Genomic DNA, 18,587 nt, shown 5'->3' with positions numbered 1-18,587 from the left:
CTTTAGATGGAACAAAGCCTAGAGCTTCAAGCTTATGACATAACCGAGCATTACATGCACTAGGCGCTTGTTTGAGACCATAGAGCGCCTTGTCAAGATTGCATACAAAATTGGACCGAGATCTGTTGGCATATCCAGGCGGTTGACACATGTATACCTCTTCTTCTAAAAATCCATGAAGGAAAGCATTTTGCACGTCCAGTTGCCTTAGAGACCAGCCATTGTAGACATCAATAGAAAGTACAAGCCGAATTGTTGCTGCCTTCACCATAGGACTGAAGGTATTCTCATAATCAATGCCATACCTTTGTTTAAATCCCTCGGAGACAAGACGAGCTTTATATCTATCAACAGTACGATCTGCCTTCTTCTTGACTTTATAAACCCATTTGCAATCAATGATATTCTTGCCTTTCGGATAGGGGACAAGATGCCAAGTCTTGTTCTTCATCAAGGCCGTATACTCACTATCCATAGCCGTCACCCACCGTTTATCCTTGAACGCCTCGTCCACAATTCGAGGCTCCTCTATAACAGTAGAACCAAGCATCCCCAATGCACCGTGCCATCAGTATAAATTTTTGGTTTATGAATACCGTGCTGAAGTCGTGTAGTAGGGCGAAGTGGCACTGCTGATGCTGACGATGCCGCAGGAAGTTCTCCGGATCTAGGCGCCATAGAGGCTAGTCGTGGGACCAGCGCCCCCCTCGACTGGATCCAGTTGTGTCTGAGATGTGGGCGACGTAGTTGGCGAAGAAGCTGGGGACGCCACAGAAGATCCGCCGGCAGGAGCTGTCGAACGCGGAGCCATCACGGAGGACCTGGGCTCCGATCCCGGAGGAGATATGATCGGGTGACCTGACATAGCAACAGGCGGATCTGACTCGTGCTCCGTGCCAGCGCTGTCTTCTCCAGGGATGCACATAAAATGCCGATCATCTCCATTGTTTCCCAGATTTTGAGACCTAGAATTGCCATCTTTTTCACCTGTTTGAACTACAACAGTACCAGCATCTTGAACACCATTAGTAGACATGGAAACATCACATTGGTCCAGTAATTTTGCATCCCCAAAACTAGCAATAGGATTCAATAAAATGTCAGGAAGGAGGGAAAGCTGTACACGAAGCCGAGCACCAGCTTTAGGATGGAGTTGGGCAAATGGAAAGACACGCTCATCAAAGACCACGTCATGAGAAATGTAAACTCAGCCTTCAGAGGGATCAAGGCACTTAAACCCCTTATGCATATTACTATAACCGAGAAAAACACAACGTTTAGAAACGGAATTGAAGCTTTCTATCATTATATGGTCGCAAGTTTGGCCAGCAAGCGCAACCAAACATGTGAAGAAAAGAATAATCAGGCTGTGTTTTAAGAAGACGAGCATAGGGAGTCTCGTTAGAGATGACCCTAGATGGGAGGCGGTTGATAAAAAACACAGCCGTTAGAAAAGCTTCATCCCAAAACTTTAGAGGCATTGAGGCATACGCAAGAAGGGAGAGGCCGACTTCAACAATATGTCTATGTTTTCGCTCGGGTGACCCATTTTGTTGATGAGCATGGGGACAAGAAACATGATGTGCAATGCCTATATGCTGGAAGAACGAATTTAGGGATTGATGCTCGCCTCCCCAATCCGTTTGCATGGTCAAGATTTTTTTATTGAATTGCCGTTCAACAAGGCTTTGGAAATCAAGGACTTTTTGAAAAACTTCTGATTTGTGATGCAAAAAATAAATCCATGTAAATTTGCTATAATCATCGATGAAACTCACATAATAATTATTGCGTCCAACAGAAGTAGGAGCAGGGCCCCAAACATCAGAGAAAACAAGATCCAAAGGACTAGTAGATACACTAGTGGATCTAGGGTAGGGCAACTGATGACTTTTGCCCTTCTAACACGCATCACAAATGATGTTTTTATTGAAATCTCTAATAAAGGGAAGCCTATGGCGATTAAGGACCTGCTGGACTAGTTGAGTAGACGCATGACCTAATCTATGATGCCACAAGGAAATGGGCAGCTTGAAGGCGCCGAGAGCTTGCTTATTCTTGACCGACTTGAGAGGGTAAAGGCCTCCTTCACATCTGCCTCAAAGGAGGGTCCTGCTCGTCCCCTGTTCCTTGATAGAAAAATGATCGGGGTGAAATTCTAAAAATACATTATTGTCACGAGCAAGGCAATTGATAGAAAGCAAACTTTTTGTGGCTTGTGGAACATCAAGGATGTTGTTAAGATGAGTGTTACTAGTGCGGGGACGTAAAATACTAGAACCAACATGATTGATTTCCATACATGTTCCACTCATCGTGTGGACCTGATCGTGGCCTCCATACTTGTCATGGATTGTGAGCTTCTGTAGCTCACCGGTCATGTGATCTGTAGCGCCCGAGTTGACGTACCAATTGGTGTCCACCCCATAGGATGCAGTGGCCGACGAGATGCTCTTCTGAGGGGGGACCCGTGAAGGAAGCATCAAAACGCTTGAAGCACTTGATCACGGTGTGGCCCTCCTTGCCACATAGCTGGCACATGACGCCTGATGGTGCGCCGCCATGGCCACGGCCACCGCCGTGGCCTCCCTTCATGCCACGCCCAAAACTGCCACGGCCACCGCCGCCATGGCCCCGGGTGTTGTTGTGGCCTGCTCCTCCTCCACGGCCGCCCTTGGCAGCCATGTTTGCAGATGAGTGGAAGCCCCCTCCATGGAGCTCCATCCTTTGCTCAAAGCTATTGAGCTGAGTGTACAGCTCCACCACCATGATTGGCTCAACCCTAGCGGTCACCGCAGAGACCACTGGATTGAAATCTAGATCCAACCCGGTGAGAATGTAAGAGACAAGCTCTTCGTCCTCAAGCTACCTTCTTTGCAGACGCCATTTCGTTCGCCAGGGTCTTCATTTTGGTGAAGCAGTCCGCCACCGAAGATGTTCCCTTGGTGGCAGTGGCAAGCGCCATCCTTATGGTGATGATGCGCGCCCTTGACTGGGACGCGTGCATGGCTTCAATCGCGGCCCATGTCGCGGCCGCCGTCTTCTCCGAAGAGACATGGGAAAGGATCTCCTTCCCCAGTTGGACAGAACGAAACTGAGGACCTGCTGGTCCTTTGCCACCCAAGTGTTGTAGTCGGGGTTGGGCTTGGGCGGCGCATCCTTGTCATCCCCCTTGGTGGGAGCAAGGAACTCCGGCGGTGGAACCGCCGTGGGCTTGATGAAGCTAAAGAGCTGCGCCCCCTTGATGGCGGAGAGGACTTGCGCACTCCACGCTTGGTAGTTAGCACGAGCCAGCTTCTCGCTGACAGGAGAGAACCTGAAGGAGGGAACAACAGACACAGCGGAAGACGACACCATGATCGAACTCCGCTAGGAAGCGGGCTCTGAATACCATGTGAAGAGAAATGAATGAATTGCTCTCCCTGGGTCTCGATTGCATGTTAACTAGGCCGGGAACAGGCCCCGACGTGGCAATCTTGTACAACACACTTGGTTACAACACACTCCTAACAAACTCACATATTTATCTATCCTATTTTTTCAAGACTTATGCTACAAGATAGACTTAGATTACAAGCTAGATAACAAACTACATAGTGCCGATGTACATATACACATTTCTAACAGCAGGTGCCGCTGCCGTTGCAGTGCGGGTCGGCGCTGGGCGGCGGCGGCCTGTTGGTGGCGGTGGCGCGCAGCTCGAAGGGGCCGAGGCGGTGGTCGGCGAGGCGGGTCTTGTACATGGCGGTCTTGTACTCGGCCCACGTGAACTCCCGGTACAGGCTCTGCTCCCCGTCCCGCATCACCTGCGGCAGCGGCGCGATCCGCTGCGACGGCGCCGGCCCGCCGAAGTAGATCACGGACAGCCGTGACTGCGCCCCCTCCGGCGCCACCACCCGGTGCTTCAGGCTCTTGAACCGCCCGTTCGTCAGGACCTGCGCATGCATCGCCGGACGGGAACGGGAGGGCATGAGCGATCGAGCTGAATGAACAATGCGCCGGCGCCGCAGAGAGCCAGAGACACACACACGTCTGTGATGTGCATGCACAGCACTAGAGCAGGAAAATTTTTAAAAGTGCCCAAAATAGTAGAGTACCTGCAGCGCGTCTCCGACGTTGACGAAGAAGGAGTCCGGGGCGGGAGGCACGGGGACCCACCTGCCGTCCCGGAGCTTGATCTGTAGGCCCGCCGTGCGGTTGGACCTGAGCACGGAGATGATCTGCGGGTCCGTGTGCTCCCCGAACCCCGTCACGCCGCAGTCCACCGGCGGCGGCAGCGGGCAGGACGGGTAGTGGTTCACCCGCACCAGCTCGTCGCTGCCTTCCCGCCCCACCACCATCGCGCGCAGCAGGGACCGGTCTACGCCCAGGCCCTCCGCTATGAGCTCCAGCACCCGCCCGCACACCTCCCTCACCGCCGCCGTGTACTCCTCCAATGCCGTCCTGCATGCATCCGGTCCTCTGAGTGAGTCGACTCGAGCCAGGTGTGCACGGCGAAGACGAAGCAAGAACAGCGAGCTTACCGGAGCGAGGGCGGCAGGGAGGAGATCTTGACGGTGTTGGCGCTGACGGAGAGGAGGAGGTACTCTAGCCACCCGACGTCGCCGTTGGAGCCGATGCTCTTGCTGCCGTACCCCATGGGGCGGGCGGCGCCGGACATGTCCAGCTTCTCCTGCGTGGGCAGCGCGAAGAACGCCATCGCGCGGGCCTCCAGCGCCTCGACCACGCGCGCCGGCACGCCGTGGTTGGTCGCCCTGAAGAAGCCCACGCTGCGGCACGCGTCGGCCACCGCCGCGGCCGCGCCCGGCGCCGACAGGTCCACGCACGGGATGGCCGCGCCCGCCTGCTGGCCTGCATTGGCCCTGGGACACTGCACCAGCGGGATCTGCTCGATCGAGCTCGGCGCCGTGATCGCCACCATGGCTGCTGGTGTGGTGAGCGAGCGTTTGGACTCTACCGGTTAGCCGTCTGCTAGCGCGTACGTCGTGGGAGCAGGCTGAGCTCAGCTCGGCTCGTCAGCTGCTGCAGTAAGCGAAGCAGAGCAGTGCAGCTCGCGATGCTAGTCGAGACCGAGGGACTAGTAGGGAGGGGCAGGGGAGGCGCTGCACGTCTGCTGCCCTTGTGGTGATCTTTGGTGGGGCGATGGGCCTCCGATATATAGGCGCCCGAGCCAGCCGCCCAGGGCATCACCAGCTGTACTGACAAGAATTTGCAGCGCAGTGCAGGCGTAGTATCAAGGAGTTGGGCATGCACCTTAATTAACTATTTAGCTTAGGGCAACACGAGTGAGTGAGTGAGTGACACTTGGTCACTTGGAGGAGTAAGAGCTGTTTGGCGCTACACCCTACAGCGACTTCTCGACATGGTTTCTGCTTTAGTTAGTGATTAGTGAATGAAAGAGCTGATGCCGTGAACGTTAGACTCCAAAAGAGGACGTCGCCCTGTCGCTAACTGATTTGGAGGTGATCTTAGTTGATATTTTGCCCTCGAACTTTAATTTGTGGGTTTATAAGCCCAATTCCAATCCCGTGGGCGTTCACACGATTCAAATCCAATGAACCATTGAGTAGTCCTGCAACTTTCTATTTTTGGAAAAAAAAAATCCGCAGCCTTTCTTTTTTTGAAAAGTTACTCAGTTATACACATAACATTAATACACAATTTATATTCAGAACTTTAACAATATAACATTTTGCGCATGAGTTGTGTTTCAAAACTTTGTGTTTCCAAGTCTTTGCATAAGTTATAAATGAATTCGTTCCTTTGTGTTTAATAACATTTATACATAAGCTATGTTTCATAACTTTTGTGTTTCCAAGTTTATATACATAACTTTTATGCACAACTTGGACAACATAACATTTTGTGCATACTCCCTCCGTCCTGAAATATTTTGCATTTTGGCATTTGAAATTTCTCTTCAAATATAGTATATTCGGGGAACAAGAAGATAATGTTTACTTAAATAAAATACTTGATTATTTTGTATAAAGAAAGTAATTCATGTACTTGCCATATTTTGTATAAGGAGACTAAGAGTTCACCCTTTAATCATGCGAAAAAATCAGATTTAAATACATTAGGAAGGTAAGTGAGGGGTACATGCGTCTCTTGCGCTCTCCCTTATTTTGTCTGAAAATGGCCAGAATGCGCTATATTTGAGGATGGAGGGAGTAAGTTGTATTTCATAGCTTTTGTGTTTTCAAGTTTTGGTATAAGTTATAAGTTAATTCATCCCTTTTGCGTTTTCAAGTTTTGGTATAAGCTATAAGTTAATTCGGTCCTTGTGTTTAATAACTTTTGTACATAAGTTGTGTTAACTTTTGTGTTTTTAAGTTTTGGCATAATGTATAAGTTATATGTTATAAGTTAATACACATAAATTGCTACTAGAATAAAATTCTTCAAAACATATGCAAGTGGGGTCTAGTTTTGCTCGCCTCGTCACTAGAACACACCGGTGCAGACGAAATTGAAAATGGATACACCGCTCAGAAGTTATAGTAATTCTAAATAAATATTTTGCTTTTTTCTGACTTGCGTCTGGTGAAGGTGTGGGCGCATGAAGGGAGCGCGGGATGGGCGTGTTGGTGATTAGCGTATGTGCTTTGCGAAGTGCTTAAGTTAGTTAGACCACGCTCATATGCGCTCGCTCTAGGCTTAGGCTTAGTTGCTAGTGAGGTTTGCATATCTCTTGATCAAAGGTGCTTGTGCGCACCACATTTCTACTCGGTGGGGCTTGTAGTCTTGCGAGACCACACCAACCGTATTTATGGTGTGGCCGCCACCATATACCGAAGGGAACAAGGCCCGTGATGTTTCGGCTCAAAGCTTGATAGTAAAGACATTATGGAGCGGTCCGGGACATGCTTGCCAGAAGGCTCATCGGAGACCCACTTACGCGTGGGAAAGGTCTGAGGCTATCCACGGAGTTACCCAACCGGGAGCTTGATCCATAGTTATTGTGGCATCGCCATATCGTCGCCATATCGCCGTGGCGGTTTTGTGACTCTCGCCACGGCGACACCACGGCTACGGCGTGTATGGCGTCCGCCATAGCGTCGTGGCATCCCCGTGGCGTCGATATGGCGTCCTGTGGCGCCGTAGTGTGCTGTGGCGGGCGCCATACACGCCGAGTCTAGGGTACAGCTGGGCCCGGGTGCAAATAGAGGACCCCCCCCCCCCCCCGCGCGCCTGGAAACGCCCCACATCTCCTCGCCCGCCCCGCATCTCCCCGCCCCGTATCTCCTCGCCCGCCCTCCGCCGGCCCGAGCCGCCGCCTGGAGTCGGCCTCGCCTGCCCTCCGTCGGCCGCCGTCCATCGGCCTCCCCCGCCCTCCGGATCCGCCGGCCTCTGTTCCTCTATTCCCCCACCTAGAGCCGCCTCCAATCTAAGCCCAAGCCGCCGCCGCCTGTTCCTCTGTTCTCTCTGTGCCTCTGTGCCTCTTTGATCCGAGCCAGAGTGAAGACGTGAAGTGGTGAGTTGAAGTGCCTCACTGCCTCTGCTCCTCTGTTCTCTCTGTGCCTCTGTTCTTCAATCTTCAACACCTCAACACCCTTCTTTTTTTTGGATAGAAGTACAGAACATGGCTACTCAAGGGACTGGAAGCGCGGAGGCCTCGGACGTCGCATCAAATATTGATCCAAAGACTAATCCAAAGCGGAAGCCGGCAAAGTCAAATGATCCTGGGTGGAAATATGGATTTTGGCCAACCATTGACAATAGAGATGTTGTGCAGTGTTGCTTATGTGATAGAAGAATAACTGGAGGAATTAGAAGGCTCAAGAAGCATCTTGTGGGTGGTTATGGAGATGTTCAGAAATATGTCAAAACCACAACAACTATTGCACGAGAGATGCAAGATGCATTGGACGACTTTTGAGAGATGAGAGATTTGGAAGTTTGAGAGATGAGAGAGTTCTATGTCTTTTGTGCTACATTTACATTGCTATTTTGATTTGCTAATATTGTAGACTATACCTTTTAAGCTACATTTGCATTGCCATTCGTCAATATAATTTCCTAATATCCTAGACTATAATGTATGTATTTGCCACGTCGATGTGTGTATGGTGTCGCCACGCCACGCGTCATAGACGTTGTAAAGGTGTGAAGGTGGTGGGTCGCCGCGCCTCGCCACGTCGCCGTAAAAACTATGGCTTGATCCTTGTGAGGGATTTCTTGCGAGGGGCTCCAACGAGGTTTGGTGGAAGCTTGAGCGCTTCTCGGTACCTCGGTAAAAATACCAGAGTCTTCAACGGAAGTTTGCATCTCTACCTCATTTTTAGCTTTCGCATTTATATTGCAATCTTGGTTGTGTGCTTTACCTTTCCTAGCATAGTTGATAGGCTAGTTGATAGGATTAACACCTAGGTTGCATAACTCTTTTGCGATAGAGAGAGCAACATGCCTAGTAAAATTATAGTTGCACATTTAGATAGTTTACTTAATTGTATATGTTTTGCTAATGTTAGAAAAAGAGGTCATAGTTTAAAAGTAGATTTTATGCTGCCTAATTTATCCCAATCTTAGACGTCACGGTCCTTACACACTTATCGATCGAAACTCAATAATGGACACAATCTACCAGGTGATGCTTTGATCAATAATGTCTATGGCAATATGGTATCTCAACGAAAAACAACTATTTATGAAACCACTTTTCATGGTGAATCTAGCAACATCCATCATTCACTGTCAATGGAATTTTTCCCAGCTTAATGGACAAATCTGGAAAATTTTGATTGGAAGGATTTAAAAATATTGTATGTTCTAAATTGAACCAAAAGGAGCAGGACTCAAGTTGGGATGGTTGTGGTAGATCAAACCAGAAATGAGAATGATGCTAAATTCAAGACAATGTGATGACCTCATAGCCTTGTGAGCTCGTCAGAGCTTGCAACAGAGGAGAGGAATGGTGTCTCACTAGAGTAACGGGAGGGAAGATGAGGGAGGGATTATGGTAGGAAAAGGAAAAGTCAAGTAGTAGCGCTCGAAATTTTATTAGGTGCAAGGTTGATGCAACAATCAAGAGGAGGGGAAAAGTCTGAGTGAGATATAGCATCCCTGTTTAACAATCTTTCTAAAAAGCATGAATAACTTATTCTTTGAATGTATAAGTACATGAAAATAAGCTGATTTTAAACACTTAAAATGACTTGAAATCATCCTAGACGTTTGGGTCATAGAAAGCTAGGAAAAAATTTGAGTGGGGGACAGTCCCATGGAGCAACCATGGATTCCCCACCGTAGATTTGCGACATGTGTCCATGTGCATGCATATGACACATTTGTGAAATACAATTTTTCTTTTCAATTATTCCTCCTAAGTTTAAGCAACAGTATCATTTGTTGGATGAACACGTGTCACAATTTTATGGTGGATGTCCACGGTTGCTCCTTAGGGACTGTCTCCACCTAATCCCCCCCCCAAACCATAACAAGTTGGGCTTTCATCCAAATGCATAGTAGGATGGTGTCCAAAAAGTAAAGTTCATGTCCATCGAGACAGACTAATAATTAACTCTGGGTATGAATTCTGGATCTTCTAAAAAAAAATCCGAGTCTTCCCAAAAAAAAGAAAAGAAAAAGAGACATAGAATAACAGTAATAATTATCTAGCATTGTATTCTTATTAAATTGCGAACAAAATGTTAGGAGTATAGAAGAACAAAGATCTTGTAACTACTCTCTCCGTCCCTTATTTAACTGCCGTTCTCACTTCCAAAAAATAACTTTGACTAAATTGATATAAAAATATTAATATTTATAGTATATAATTAATATCATTAGATATATTGAATCTATTTTTATAATAAATTTATATAGAGATATAAATGTTGCTAATATGTTCTATAAATTTAGTCAAATTACGGCACACAAACCAACAACACAGGGAGTATATTCCATTTCACAGCACAATGTAGCAACTTGATGGCACCAACAAACTTCCCCAAACCTGGTGCTCGTCGTTGTTGCCCCTGGTGATAGAGTACAAGCACGAATTGAACCCGACACAAGTACAGCACTAGCAAACATTGCATTTTGGACTCATTTACCCAGACAAGGGTGGTCTGCTCCTCGAGCAGGAGCACCATCCACGTTGCCCAAAATATTTTTGGCCATTAGATTTTCGATTGGACGGCCGACAAGGGTGGCCTGCTCCTCAAGCAGGAGCACCATCCACGTTGCCCAAAATATTTTTGGCCATTGGATTTTCGATTGGACGGTCGACAAGGGTGGCCTGCTCCTCGAGCAGGAGCACCATCCATGTTGCCCAAAATATTTTTGGCCATTGGATTTTCGATTGGACGATCTAGATTTATTGAAGCGGCTTCCCAGCGAAGTAGCTTCTCGTCCTGCTTCTCACCTTATCTTCGGCTTCTCTTCCACTTCTTTAACTTCTGATCCGAATTCGGTGAAACAAATATATACACAGCTTCTACTTCTCTATCCAGATTATTCTTTACTCTTCCTCTCTCTCACGGTCCGTTTCTCCCTCTCCACGGACGTGGTCATGGGCGACGGCGCCGACAGCGCAGGGCGGTGGCGGCCTCCTCCGCTCCACCCACGCCGTCCTCTTCCTCCCTTCTCCCACGTCGTGCCCTCCTCCTCCTCTCTCCCTGTCTCTTTGCTCGCTGCCTCTCCCGCCGCGGTCACGCCAACGGCTGCCGCTGCACACGAGTGGGGCGGCGCCTCTCCCACCTCCATCCCGCATGCGTAGCTGCTTCCTGGTGGCGCCTCTCCCATCTCCATCCCGCCGGCGTCGTTGCTTCCTAGCACCGCCGCCTCCTCCCTCTCCTCCGCGTGTCTTGTTGTGCTACAGGAAACCCTAGGTATGTCTTGATTTGTTAATTTGTATAGTTGAGTTGTGCTACTTTTTTACATGGGAGGCCTGCGACGCGATCTAGGTGAAGATACATTGTCTCTCTTTACCGTAGAGATCCTTGCAGAAACACACATCCACGTCACCCTAAATGTTTTCGGCTATGGGATCTTTGATTGGATGGATGCGGTGTGTTTTGTTCAATGAATCCCTAGCAGCCATTTTTGTGTACTATTTGTTTAGGTTGACTACTTGTTTTATGTAGGTTGGATTCATGTAGGTTGGATTCATGATTCGATTACTATTTTATTCAGGTTGGATTCGTGATTCCTCCACTATTTGAGAGGTATGTTTGTTTACTTAACAATTTAACTTATTGTGCCTATTTATTATTGTCTATGCAGCTCACATGTAGATAAATTGTGATGTGCCGTGTAGGCACAATATGAATACTTTATGTGCGGTATCTTTCTTGCATGCCTCCTCCTTCTGTTGTTATTTGTTTTCTTTTCCTTTTTCATAATGTTATTTCTGGTTACGTGTTACACAATGCTATTATTTCTATATATTTTCTTCAGATTTCAACTAGGCTCTTATTGTGCCTACACAATGTTAGTTCATGGTTTCATCTGTGATTCGTATTTATTTTGGTGGGTTCAAGTTTGATTTCATACATGTTCAATATTGAGAATAGTGCTTTGCCATTTGTACAGTTTTGCAGTGCATAGAGTTTTCCTTAGAGTCAAGATTCATAGTTTTGGAGTGAGTTCGTAACAAATCTTTTTGCAGGATTGGCACTGCGGACAGAGTCAAAGGCACTACCTGTTGCCTTGCCACGCTTTGGTCTGGTATATTTTCCCTACCTGCAAATGCTATTCAAATTCGTATATAATCAGCATATCTTTTTAGCTAGCAATAATGCATTCCGTTTAGTACCAAATGTTTAAAACTCACAACTATCGATGGATTGGTTGCAGTTCATTTGAAGATTGGTTGTTCTTTTACAATGGCAAGGCCAATATAGATTAAGCTATTGTCATTACTGCAGGTCCTGATAGAAACCTTGCTTGGAGATTTTTTTAGATGCTCAGATTATTAGCTCATTTTGTTGTTCCTCCAAATTAACTAAATCTGCAATAAAAACACTTGCTTACATGATGCTGTTGTGAATGAAAAATTGGATCATCAAGCAATTAGCTTCCATCTTCTTGAGAAGCAGTCTATTCCAATTGGACCGTTTCAATGGTTCACTACGGTGCCAACAATGACTATGCACAGCCGTGTTGGTTTAAACTATGAATCTATATAAAAAGTTCATAGTTTATATGATCTGATAAACTGTTGACATTCTCCCATATGATCTGATAAGTTTCGAAGCGCAATGCACGTATAATTTTGATATTGATTGCTAGACTGCTATATTGCTTAAGTATTGACGAGCGAGATCGTTGTTTGTATTTAGCCATGTTTCATGCTTTTGCAGGCTGATTTGTACGTCCTCTACTATAGTTTATCTAGATGATACTTTGGGTGAGGCGATCGATCGTTGTCGTTGACTACCGCAAAAGGACCTGCTTTCTACAACAAATTACAGCCAAATTCAGGTTAGATCATGCTCAAACAATAATATTGAATTGTTACAGTCCAGCATCAGCTAGGTCTCACAAAATGATTCAGATTGATCATGATTATCTTATTTTTTACCTACCTGAAGCGAAATAATACACTCAAATAATGAAGCTTCAGATTTGGCTCCATGCTCCAGTAATATACCTCATTCAGACATACATAAAGTAATTTGTTATGTGTGTCACATAATTACACTTCACAACTTATGACCATGAATTGTTGGCCCTTTCCTGTATGATCTGATATGTTTTAAAGCATAGTACACAAATTATTTTGTTATCAATTATTTGACTGCTACGCTGCTTAGGTAATGACAAGCAAGATTGTTGTTTAGATTTGGCCTTGTTTCATTCCTTTGCATGTCGATTTGTACATCCTACTATAGTTTTTCCAAGATAGTAATTTGGGTGAACTAATCCATCATCATCATTGACTAATGACTAACACAGAAGGACGTGCCAGCTCCAGCTAGGTCTCACAAAGTGATTTAAGTTGACCATGACGATCTTATTTTTATAAACCTACCTGGAGCGAAATGGTATGCTCAAATAATGAAGCTTCACATTTTGATCCGTGCTCCAGTAGTATACCTCATTCAGACATAGATCAAGCATTTTGTTATGTGTATCATGCCTACCATTTTTTCACTTTCAAGACTCTAATCTTATTAGCTAGGAAAAGATAATGCCTGTACTTCAATTGAACCTTTTAAAGCCTTGGTTCTGGCTCTTGGCATCTCTAATCATTTTTATATGTACAATAATGTTTGTCAGAGGTGTTTGGAGTTAATTAGGAAACAGACAAATTTGCTCAGTTACTAAGTATCAATATGCAATTTTTAACAATAGGACCCAAAGCTTCACATTTATTTTTCTGGTCAGCGTGCTTTGATTTCATAAGCTTTGTAGAGTGACACTAATGAATTAGGACTGAAATAACCATTTCTATGCCAGGTTTCCTATGCTAGCAGATTTTGGTTCAGTAGCTACCGATAACAACTACAAGTGTACCGATGTGTTTTGAATGGTTACATATAGTGTTAAGCTGTGATCTCCTTAAAAAGGCATCGTTTTAGTATGAACTAACCTTCAACAACGGCTCGATAGGTAGCCTGAAGATGCCTAAAGTTCATGCGTCAGGTGGTTTCTGTTTAGTCGAGTATACTTTTAGGCGCCAAATCTCTCAGTTTATATGATCGAGTTAAATAGGTATTGGGCCTTTGCCATTAGAATGTGAAGGCCACCTATCACTCACATTCCCTATGATGATGTATAGCTACAAGTGTTTGTTTTTATTAGAAAAAAAATAGGTTCTATTCCCCTACGTGTTTAAAGAAAGGCTATGACAAATGGGAACTTGACAATTTTTATATTGATACATACCTGCTACTATATCTTCAGAGGTTTCTTTCAGTGCTCTGGATTCTATAGAATGAGTTCCCATTCATACAGCTAGCCACCTCAATTTACATCTTACAATGTCTATCATCTCTGCTTTCATAAATGTTGGGGGCCAAACCTCAATCTGAGAAATTGTCGACGTCTAACTTTTTGACTGAATTTAAATTCAATTATTATGGTCTAGGTGCTGCAATTTCTTTTCATTGGTTTCAGACTTATCTACATAGCCCATTTCAGCAATCCACTGGTGATATACAACGATAGCTGAATAGTTGGAGAAAGAGTATCTGATCTGATGGATCTCGTTTCTGGTTCACATATAATTTGATTGGCAGTTTATTTGTAAGGTATGGCTGTCTGCTTCTTCATTCTATTTCATGATGACTTCTGTACATTCAAGTCTGATTGAATAAATTGGCTTGGCTGCATGTGTCGTCCTGAACACAACCTGTTATTACACACTGAACAAAACCTGCATAAACTTGCACAATCTCTCTTGCTCCCTCATTTTTACTTCTTAGATGTTCAGTTATGAATGGCCACAACACAGTGAGTGAAAAAAGGCACTACTATTAATTGTGCTGCAGGTAGTGACTTGCTTTTCTTAATTTTGCACGCCATTTTTTTTACCAAAATGCGTTACTGTTTATCAATTATTTAAGAAAGCACCAAGAAATACCTGAGTTTGTAGGAAATTGTCCCCTTTATCCGCTATAGCTGCTGAACGACTAGATGTTAAGTGTACAACACTTTATCTTGCCTTCTATTATTTACATCTAGCACTTCTATTTTTGCTTCCAAGCCAAATTCTTTTTTTTTGCCACACAATACCCTTCTTCTATGGATGAATGCTTCCCGTTTATTTTAACACCCAGAGGCCTATCCATGGCCTATGTCCACTGCATTTGCTACATTTGGTTGACTTAGAACAATTTATGTATCCTCTGCTCATAATACAACTGTTTGATTGTGGTTCCTGCAGGTTGATACATATGGTTCCAATTCTAGCTACGTCAAAACCATGCCGTCTGCCGCTACTACTGCCAACCTATTTGGCTTACATATCCGATCGTATCTAATTCTACATGTTTTCCTTAGCTCAATTCCATGGAGTGTCTCAGTTTACACGGGCCTCCATGTTCCATTCCAACATTTGCCTTTTTAGTTTTCGCAAGATGACTCAAAATTGGCGTGACTTTACATACCTAACTTCTGAGTCTTGTGTGTTTAGTGCTAAAGACAACTGTGTAATCCCTATGTACATTGCAACCTGTAGTGAACTTCTGAGTCTTGTGTGTTTAGTACTAAATAGAACTGTGTAATATTCAGTATATGATCCACCATGCTATTTATGTGAACCTTGCTTGTATAATGCTCTGATGCCCTACCATGCTGGTTATAGGCATGCCTTTCAGTAATCTATATAAATAGACCAAACCACATTATTCGGCTGCTTCACGGCACATTCTGGACCCACACTTATCCTCGAGCGCGTGCATCACTTTCTGCACCCACACTTATCCCCGGGCGCGCGAATGCGCGCGCCCTGACACTAGTACATAACAACTCCGAAATGCAGTAGCCATCTGCAATGTGAGGCCACAAACACAAGAGGCAACACAAGCGTGGCCACAAACACAAGAGATAGCGACTTGGGCACTTCACTACACGATAACAACGGAAAATCCTTGTCGGTATAGGAATTCTGGACGGTTTTCCAAAAACTGACTTCTGCCGGCTGGACAAAACCCACGCTAGTAGTCAAAATTACTGACGGCTATATTGAACCGACATGAAACAGGGAAAACTGGCAGGAACAAGCGGGTGGTTTTTCCTGACGGCATAAAAAACCGAGAGGAACTTCTAGCAGTCCTCTGGTACTAGTAGTGCAGTGCTCGCCCTCGTCCATGCTTTGCCAGGATCACCACACACGATCAACTAGAGGGAAAGTATTTTTGAAATTAAATTCAATGGCGACCATTAATTTTTAGGGATTTTACGCACGAGAAAGCTCACCAGATCACTCGATCTAATAACACATGCTGTTTCAGGGGGGGGGGGGGGGATCGGTGAGGACCATTCACGATTCACGTGGTGAGGACTGTACAACTGAAATGTGGGTTATGGTATCATTTTAAACGTACGCATGATAAATTCGTTGTCTCATGGACCAAGCGTCAGCATACATCCACACGGTGTCGTGATAGGGATGGCCCTCACCGAATTTTTTCCACTTCGGTACCTGGAGACACTACCACATGGAAGTTTGGAAAACAATATTATAATTTCCTTTTATTCCTTTAACGGTTTTATCAAATTAATAGCGATCTTGCTGCAGCCACTGTTTTCCTGAGATGGGGCTAAACTTGTTTGGGCTAGAATGATATTAAAGGCCTCTTGCTGCAAGATATGTTACTTGGGCCAACTGCCTCTTGATGATTTTCTTAATCCAAGGGCGGTGTCCATGTCAGCAGAGTAGTATCATTTTAGGCATTTCTCTAGTATATGCAGCAGGGGTGTTTTTTTTATTCGTTTTAAGGTTGTCTTAAGTTAAAAATTTTATAATGTTGATCAAATTTATAGAAAATGATAACAATATTTATGACACCAAACAAACATATTATGAACATATATATTTTATAGCATTCTTATTGACACTAATTTAGTGTCATAAATTTCGGAGCTTTTTTCTATAAATCTGGTCAGACCTAAAAAAAATTTAGCTTAAGATAATTTTATAAATTAATTTATTCAGCGATAAATGAAGGGACTAACAAATGCTTTTGGAGTTAAGCAGAAGGCACGGCGCGCGGCCATATTTAGCACCGACTATTGCTACCAAATCCACAGTCCAAACGAGGGGCTAAAATCCGCGCCCGTTTCCAAGTCCTGCTACAACATTGTCTTGGCCTATCCTTAATCCTTAAAAAGAACAACACGCTGACTTGACATCAATAATGCGTGTTCCACGTATGCATGTCTGCAGTGGTATTGCCCCATGAGCATCACGGATGCATGCAGCCGTCCTAACATGTGGCTTTTCAATAAACTCTCGATATGTTAGGTTTTGTTTCATTCGAATTAAATGAGCCTCTATATAGACTTCGGTCAAATGTTATATTCAAGTGGACAGGTTCCTACACAACGTTGATAAAACATTTTCAAGACCTCGGTCAAAGACAACATGCACGTCGCCTGTCAATAAAAAAACAGCATCACTAAATCCAGAAATAAATCTACAAAAATACAAACACCTGGTGTAGGTCGAGGACTTAAACTAAGTAGACATGTTTCACCATAAGTAACCCAACCAGCTAAGCTACGCTCACTTAGTCTCTATATGGTCAAATGTTATGAACCGGTAAAATTTTGTATAGACACGCACATACAGAGAGAGACTGAAGGAGTTTTACCAAGATACTTGGACATCGCTTGTAGGTATTCCGTTAGGATTAGGGTCTGTGGATCAGTTTCATCCAATCTAGCGCATTTGATCGCAATATCATTCAACAATTTAATACTCTACTAGGGAGCCCCATAACATCAAAACAAAGACAATTGCATCATCGAAGCAGGAGAGGGCTAAGCCACAACTGGTTGCGGATTGCGTCACCCCATCTTCCTTAGCATTGGCACCATCGTTGCCACTACCGCAGGTGCTCCCGGCCGAATTTTTTTATTTTTAGCTCTTTTTTTGAAAGTTTTTTTTTCATAAATACGTATCTGGAGGAAAGATTTTAGAATCTGGACTCTTAGCTCGGCGCCATCGATGCTGGTGCCGAGCTAACACGTCTCGGCGCCAGCATCTCTGGCGCCGAGCTCTTTGGCTCGAGACCCACATGGAGGTGACATGGCAGGGAGCTCGATGCCAGTCACTCTGACGCAGTAGATCTTGACGCTGAGCTCGGCGTCTAGATCTTAGAGTTGAGCTCGGTGCCGAGCTCAGTGCCAGGGTGACTGGCGCCGAGCTTGTGTTTTAACCTCGGCCCCAACCTTCCTGCTCGAGCCTTCTTCCTCTTCTTTCTCCTCTCTCTCGGGTTTTATCCCTCCCCACTTCGTTCTACCTCACGAATCAGCATATTGGACCTTGAAAACTTTGATTTGATCCGTAGATCTTCGAGAGCAAGGTATGCTCGCTCCCCTCCTTGTTTTTTTTGCATCAATTCGGTAAATATTAGTCAGATTTTCAACCTAAGAATCGTCATTACTTAGGGTTTCATTCTATCCCTCAATATTTGTATTATACAACCGTAGGATGATGCCAATACGTGGAAAAGCTAGCAAACCTAGACGCATGTAGTTATGTTATGGGTTTATTGTTGTGCATCAAATGGAAAACCCTAGGTTTAGGGTTTAATGTTAATTGTTTTTTGTTCTTAGAACGAAATTGGTTGTATTGTAGTTATGGTTATCATTGACATTTATTTGTGATGTTTGATTTATGTTTGTTAAATTACATCCGTTTTGTTAGATGCAAACAATGTTTCGGGAGGAGTTTTAGCAAAAACAGGGTCGTCCTCGAGAATTATACCCCGACGCGTCTAGCAAAGATGCCCCCGTCCCTCCTGACCTCCCTATCCCTAACTGTGACTGTGGTTTCTCAGCCCATGTTTTTCAATCGAAACATCCGGACACAGCGGCACAGTGCTTCTACACATGCAGTCCTTTTAATGTAAGAAATTATTTCCACTATGCTACTAATATTTTGTTGGAATCTCGTTGTGTAGGACCAT

General features: G+C 44.9%; 1 protein-coding gene and 1 non-coding gene across 2 annotated transcripts; both read right to left on the bottom strand.

Annotated features, from left to right (window-relative positions):
• Positions 1-2,729: 2,729 nt before the first annotated feature.
• LOC136514642 (small nucleolar RNA Z247) lies at positions 2,730-2,868 on the bottom strand. Its single transcript, XR_010773789.1, has one exon. It is a non-coding gene; the product is annotated as a small nucleolar RNA Z247 (small nucleolar RNA).
• Positions 2,869-3,492: 624 nt separating this feature from the next.
• Positions 3,493-5,109, bottom strand: LOC136514013 (gibberellin 2-beta-dioxygenase 3-like). The gene is made up of 3 exons (XM_066507995.1): positions 4,524-5,109; positions 4,098-4,443; positions 3,493-3,935 (listed from the first exon to the last, which is right to left on the bottom strand). Exons 1-3 carry the CDS (start codon positions 4,919-4,921, stop codon positions 3,621-3,623), a joined length of 1,059 nt encoding a protein of 352 aa, XP_066364092.1. The 5' UTR covers positions 4,922-5,109; the 3' UTR covers positions 3,493-3,620.
• Between the last annotated feature and the right edge of the window lie 13,478 nt (positions 5,110-18,587).

Source organism: Miscanthus floridulus, chromosome 16, assembly GCF_019320115.1.
Source record: "Miscanthus floridulus cultivar M001 chromosome 16, ASM1932011v1, whole genome shotgun sequence".
Classification (NCBI taxonomy): Eukaryota; Viridiplantae; Streptophyta; class Magnoliopsida; order Poales; family Poaceae; genus Miscanthus; species Miscanthus floridulus.
Note: the sequence above shows the minus strand (reverse complement) of the source record. Positions and strands in the feature narration are given on the sequence as shown.

What these genes read in the sequence shown, in the direction of transcription:
- LOC136514013 (XM_066507995.1), bottom strand. Translation starts at nt 4,921, where the DNA reads ATGGTGGCGATCACGGCGCCGAGCTCGATCGAGCAGATCCCGCTGGTG. An exon ending in TCCCTGCCGCCCTCGCTCCG is followed by an intron (nt 4,444 to 4,523) that starts GTAAGCTCGCTG and finishes GGATGCATGCAG; the next exon opens with GACGGCATTGGAGGAGTACA. An exon ending in ACGTCGGAGACGCGCTGCAG is followed by an intron (nt 3,936 to 4,097) that starts GTACTCTACTAT and finishes ATGCATGCGCAG; the next exon opens with GTCCTGACGAACGGGCGGTT.